Source organism: Notothenia coriiceps, unplaced genomic scaffold (genome assembly GCF_000735185.1).
Source record: "Notothenia coriiceps isolate Sejong01 unplaced genomic scaffold, NC01 NC01_scaffold00032990, whole genome shotgun sequence".
In the NCBI taxonomy this organism is placed as follows: domain Eukaryota; kingdom Metazoa; phylum Chordata; class Actinopteri; order Perciformes; family Nototheniidae; genus Notothenia; species Notothenia coriiceps.
Genome location: NW_011365691.1, coordinates 1 through 6563, shown reverse-complemented (window position 1 = coordinate 6563; position 6563 = coordinate 1). Strand labels below are relative to the sequence as shown.

General features: G+C 42.2%; 1 protein-coding gene across 1 annotated transcript; it reads right to left on the bottom strand.

Moving 5' to 3' along the window:
- Positions 1 to 1132: 1132 nt before the first annotated feature.
- Positions 1133 to 6094, bottom strand: eapp (e2f-associated phosphoprotein; the record flags this gene model as incomplete). Its single annotated transcript, XM_010789526.1, has 6 exons — positions 1133 to 1144; positions 3000 to 3039; positions 4925 to 5053; positions 5132 to 5246; positions 5349 to 5480; positions 5905 to 6094. Coding segments are annotated over 6 exons (618 nt in total), but the record flags the coding sequence as incomplete, so codon positions are not given.
- Between the last annotated feature and the right edge of the window lie 469 nt (positions 6095 to 6563).

Here is a 6563-nt window from a genome sequence, read left to right as displayed (position 1 = left end):
TTGGAAACAGGGCTGAAACAGAGGGGATTATGGGTAATGCTGCAATGATCTGTTTTGTGTTTCAGCCAATCAGAGACATCATCCGTATTTATCTGAGACCTGTGATATATTGATGAAGAACAGTTTAATAGGGGACCTTTAATCCCCCCTTCATGTGGACCCTTTTATTTATGATATCTAACATTTCTCACCTCTGCGTGGCTGCCGGCAGATAAAGTCTTGCTGCAACGCTCACAACGAAGACAGGGCCGGTGCCAGTTCTTCCCCAGAGACGACACCTTCTCCGCTACACACACACACACACACACACACACACACACACACACACACACACACACACACACACACACACACACACACACACACACACACACACACACACACACACACTCACCACGGAAACCAGTCACATTAGTCACTCAGACACATTCCTACACTCGTTCAGTTGAGTATGAGATTTGAACACAACTTACCGAAATACACGGTCTTGTTGCACCGGGGGCAGATGTTCGGTCCTCCGGAGAAAGATGAGAAGCTTGCAGCTGAAAAAGAATCACATTCATTTGTCAAACTTATTTAACTAATACTGTAAAAACACCATAGTCAAATAACACTGTGCTACGAGAGAGGCTGCTTCAACGCAATCATTTAATACATGACATCTAATCTGATCTGAAGTAGCCAGGTCTTGTTATCGTGCATACCTTTGAGTCTTAATGAAAACAGGTGAGTTTTATTACAAGTTCACTTCATACAGCTGAAAGGGGAAACTAGATATAGAGACCAACATGTCTTTAGCTCAAAGCTGTTATCATGTCTGCTCTCAAGTTGGTCTTTGCAGATGGACTCACTTTGGAGCCGGCTTCAAGTGGCCGTTTGAGGAATCACAGTTTATGGTACTTTGGCGTTCACTTCATTTTTCAGCAGTATAAACACGCCTCTTGCCTTGTGTTACAAACTCTGTTAAAACCCCTATTACGTGAAAAGAAAGCTCATAAAACCTGAGTAATATGACATAAGGAATCAATCAGGAAAAGCTACACTTGGCATAAGGCCTAATTCTGAATAACCAAACATAACATGCATTACATGACAGATATCGAATTTGAAGCTTTCGCTTGGTTGTTTAGTCTCAGTTCATTTCCTCCTTATTTCCCTTATTGTCTAAGATCTGCCCCCATACCCCCCCCTGCAGAGAGGACTCATGTCATTTCTTTTCATTTCATTTCTCCCCCCGACATAACGACTTCTATTTTCTGCTCCACATTACTCCTCACCCTTCACCGGTCCCCGCGGGGCTTTTTTCTGCTCCTCTGGTTTCGCATCTGTTTCCATTGAAACGGCAGCCGGGGCTTCGTTGGCGGGAGCGTCGTAAACGTAGGAACCGGCCCCCCCGATGTTCACGCCTAAAAAACACACACAAACGCTGCATTTACACACCTGGAAAAACAGGCTTATTGCACTGAAAAATATGCACATACACTATCTCACGGGATCTACATTTTCAAATACATAAAAAACCTATTTCTTGAATTTTGTAATGTATAAAAGTACCTTACCTGAGTATTATCATTTATTCTGTATTTTTTAGATTGTGTATTCTATATATATATATTACTCTATTTATATGTGTCTTTTCTAGTATATTGCTGATGTGACAAAAACTATTTCTCAATTTGGGATGAACAAACGATCCATCTTTCTGTATCCATCTTAAAAATCGTAAAATGTACGGAGTCTTATTTCCTTTAAATGGTTACTTTTTTCTTGAATTTGATGCAAACTGGACCCTTTTTTCTCAATGTTTTTACATAAATAAGATGAAATGGCACCTTTTGGTCCAAAGAGGGCGGCGTAGCACGGCTTGTGGCAATAAGGCGTCCCTTGGTGCTGCAGAAAACAAGAAGGGGAAGTCAGCAGACACATCCAGAATGTAATAAAGGGCCTTTACTAAAGTATGTACTTAATTACAATTTGAGGTACTTGTACTTTATCTGAGTATTTTTACATTTTCAGTCCTTTATACTTCTAATTCTCTACATTAGTTACTTGACAAATTCACATTAAAGGTAGGGCAGGTAAGAATGGAGAAACCAGCTCGAGTGCGCTAGAGTTTGAAAAAATAATCTGCCACTTCCTTACAGAGCCCCTCCTCCAACACACACGAACGCGCACATGACCAATGAGGGCACGAGATAAGTTTGTGCACAGATGGAAGGCTGACAGGCAGGTAGGCCATCCAGTTACTTTAGCCGGGCCGGCTCAGATGATTGGTCGTGCTTTTCACAGCGCTACGGCTTCCACAGATGATATTTTTTATGGATTTATTGTCAAAGCATTTAATATATTCATTGCTATCGGGATGTTAAGAGCATTCCATGGAATATAACAAAACGTGTTTCTGAAGTGAATTATCTACCCCACCTTTAATAGCTGATACAAAATATAAACCAACTAATAAATATACATTGACTTGTAATTAGAGCTGGAAGAACACATTAATGCATTCATATTACATTACATTACAATAAATGCATTCGACCAACAAAATACAAACTTGAAGAAAACAGAATCATATAAGTACATCAGGTTTCATAGAGCCAAACATTTCAAGTGCTACTCAACTGGCTTTAGATAAGACAGCCCTTTATTAGTATATAAGTTCTTTGTTAGTAATTCTATCGCTCGAAGTGGAGTCCAAAGAGATGAGTTTTCAGTCTGCGCCGGAAGATGTGTAAGCTTTCTGCTAATCCAGTAATTTAATATATATGAATTTGTAAAAAATAAGTACTTTTACTTTTGGTTCATTCAAGATATTTTGATGTAGGGTGAGCGTTTGTTTTGAAATACATGTATTATCTTTTTTTTTTACAATAAAGTAATTCTAGTTGTACTCAAAAGGTCTGAGTACTTGTTCCACCTCTGTGTCTCACCAGAGTGGACACGTTTAGTTAAACACATTTGTTCTGTATGTTTGGATCCACATGAGGCCCAATAACAAAGANATGGGCTCGGTACTGCGTCTGGTACTTATCGTGCCTGAGAGGGAAACACACAAAAACACTTCAGTGGAGGATATCAGCTGAGGGAACAGTTTGCAGATGAGTTTTGAACACAAAAGGCAGCTGGGATAATCATCATTAAACCCTGCTTCTGTGAACAATAGGTACTTTTCCTGTTTAGTTCCGTTAGTGGCCAAGGATAATGTTGCGTTCACACACAAAAAGAAGAAGTTGAGTTCAGAGGAACTTTTACCCCAATTTGTAGTCCTGCAGAGAGGTGGGACTATCCTGGAGAGAAACAAGTTCCAATTTCTATTGGCTGGCGAATTGCAAACCACGCCCCGTAAAACTCTGAAAAGTTTTTTGAAGCCGCCATTTTATTGGCTGTCATTAGCATTATTAGCATTAGCATTAGCCCAGCGCACCAACGCAGAGAGAATAACTTATGGCAACACAAAAAGAAAACATGGGAGCGGTGGAGATGAGGAGGTGTCGGCGTTCTGGTGATTTACTCGGAAGGCTTCAGTAGAAGCTGCTGGGAGTCCAGCAGCTTCTACTGAAGCCAGTCCCCAACTCCGGGGACTCCGGGCGGCAGTATACGCCGTGAAGTTGTTTGCGGCCTGCCAGTAAACCCAAAGCAGAAGAAGAAGAAGTGATGTCAGTGGCTTTCATTTGGCTAATCCTCCCTCAGGGAACTTATTCCGGTGTGAACGCGATCTGCTCTTAGTTCCATGGGGGGAAACTAAGTTCCGGCACTAAAGTACGGCAAAGTACTTGGTGTGAGAAGCGGCTAATAACTGTTTAGGGCTAAAACTAAAAACGTTATTATCTGATTCATTTATTTTTTGATAGTGTTTGGTCTAAAGGTTAACTTTGCTCCCAGGTCTAATGCTCAATGGTCTTATTTGGTCCAACCAACATCCAATCCCAAATCAATTCAGTTTACAACCTCCTTGGATTTGGAGATGTTTAAAAGAAAAAACAACGTTTGAAGGAGTGTTTGGAACTTGTTGATTGTATATTTGGACTGATTGATCTATTAGGAACTAGACAGTGGTAAGAAGTATTTTTTTTGAAATTCTCAATAAAAATAATTTGATTAGTAGCTGTGTATAAAATGATTCAGCCGCCGTTGTGATAAGTGACTTTATGTTTTACAAGTAAAGTTTAGATTAAAGGTAGTGTAGGTTAAGAATGGAGAAACCAGCTTGAGTGCGCTAGAATTTGAAAATACACAACCGGAAAAGATCTGCCCCTTCCTTCAGACTTCCTTACAGAGCCCCTCCTCCAACACACACGAACGCACACATGACCAATGAGGGCACGAGATAAGTCTGTGCACAGATGGAAGGCTGACAGGCAGGTAGGCCATCCAGTTACTTTAGCCGGGCCGGCTCAGATGATTGGTCGTGCTTTCTACAGCGCTACGGCTTCCACAGATGATATTTTTTATGGATTTATTGTAAAAGCATTTCATGTATTTATTGCTATCGGGATGTTAAGAGCATTCCATGGAATATAACAACAAGTGTTTCTGAAGTGAATTACCTACCCCACCTTTAATGAATCATGGTAACTATTGACTTATTAAACTTCCAAATCTCAGAAAGAAATCATATTTTCATGGGCCTTGAAAAACAGAAGTTTAAGTTTCCATGCAGAGAAACACAAATCACCAAAAGCCCAGCAGGTTGTGTCTGAGTTCAATCAGGTATGTGAAGGTTCCTTTCTAAAAGGGAAAAAGGAGCACTCATGCATTATTCTTATTATTAGAACGTCCCTCTCTGTTTGTTGGAGCTAATGTCCTCTGAGAAGCACATATTGTGAAGCAGCATGTTGTGTTCAAAGACGCCTCAGGGCGGCACAAACAAACCCTGACTCTATAGTGTTTGTTGTTGTTGTTGTTGTGTGTGGAGCCTCACCTCTGGCAGTCCAGGCAGAGCGTGGTCATGCAGGCGGGACAGTTGAGGACGGCGTCGCTGCTCGTTGCTCCTTGACCTCGACGAGCCTGCGACCGAGAGGCTGCAGACGCTCGCTTCCTGCCGGTGTACCTGCACAGGAAGACACGAGGTGAAGAGAAACTCGACCGACTGCACGAACAGATAAAAGACTCCTTCTGAGCGTCTTACTGTGTCCTCCTGGCGTCCACCCAGGCCTGGTCCCTGTCGTCCTCCTCGGGGTCGTACAGCAGCTCGTCATTGGTCAGGATGGATCGCTGCTTCCTCCTCCGCCCAGTGGAGCTACCTGCGGGACAAACAGGAATCTGAATCTAAATGGACGTTCATGAGGAAGACTTTATAATTGATGGGTAATGGGTTTCAGGCAGTGGGGAACATTTCTGCTTACTTTGCATATCCTCTCCCTCGGAGTCTGAGTCGAAGTAAACCTCATCGTACACCGTAGGGTTAGGAAGTCCAGGAGCAACAACAACAGCTGCTCCTGGTTCTCCTGCTGCTGCTGCTGCTGCTGCTGCTGCTGCTGGAGAATAAACACACACATATCAGTAACGAGGACGCTGACCAGGAAACCAAATTATGATGTGATATGAATGATAATGGGACACATCGACGTCTGCACTCACAGAGCTGCGGACTGTACTTCATGTTACTCTGATCCGGTTACTTATGTTGTGGCAGATATTTAAGTAAGCTTTCTTAACACTAATGTTATAATAGTCAGATTGCTCTGAAGATGGGAGGTGATATTCTATTAATGTTCACGTTCACAGTCGGTGATTTTTGCCGGCAGTCTTTCCTGCACTGGCAGTTTTTCTGTATTTCCATTCTCCTGTAATATGACTTGATCGCTTTAAACTCCGCACACTGAGCTCTGATTGGTCAGCAGGCGGTGCTTTCACTGAGTTGAGCTCTTAGCCTGGAACCAGGCCTCTGGAGTGTGTTACCTGCTGTTGCTGGGGTCCATGTTCCCTCCAAGGTCTTGATGGTGGTGCTGAGCTCGGCCTCCATCTCTTTCTCGAACTCATCCTCGCTCGACGACTCGCTCTCCCCCGTCAGATATTCTCTGATCAGCTTCTTCTTCTGCTCCGGCGTCCCGTTGAGCAGCACCTCCAACTCGTCCTCCGAACTGAAAGACAGTGAGAGAGAAGATTAAACTTTTTTTTATCCCCGTGGGAAAATTCAGGCGACAGCAACAGGGTCAGAGTAAAACACAGGATTCAAATGCACGCTGAAGACTCTTTGAGCATGTTGCAATTATTGGAGAAAATGGCTTAGGGCTCACTTAATCTATGCACAAGTACTTCTGCCAGTTGTGAAATGTAATTGACTAAATCAGTTACATTTCTAAAGCACTTTAAAAGGATATTAACATCTCTTCTACTGCGTGTGTATATTAATAGCGTTGACTTTTATGTATTTAACAAGCAGACATTAGGAATAGAAAAATAACTATATAAACCCGCTCAGCTATCCTTTTTATTACCTGATTATAATAAGATGACTTCAATAAAACGCTACGTACAGATAAACAGTTTAACTTTATCATTATCTCCTGTATTCCAACAGTCGCTAGCTAGAAACCGTTCCCTGTCTTTTGAGTTTG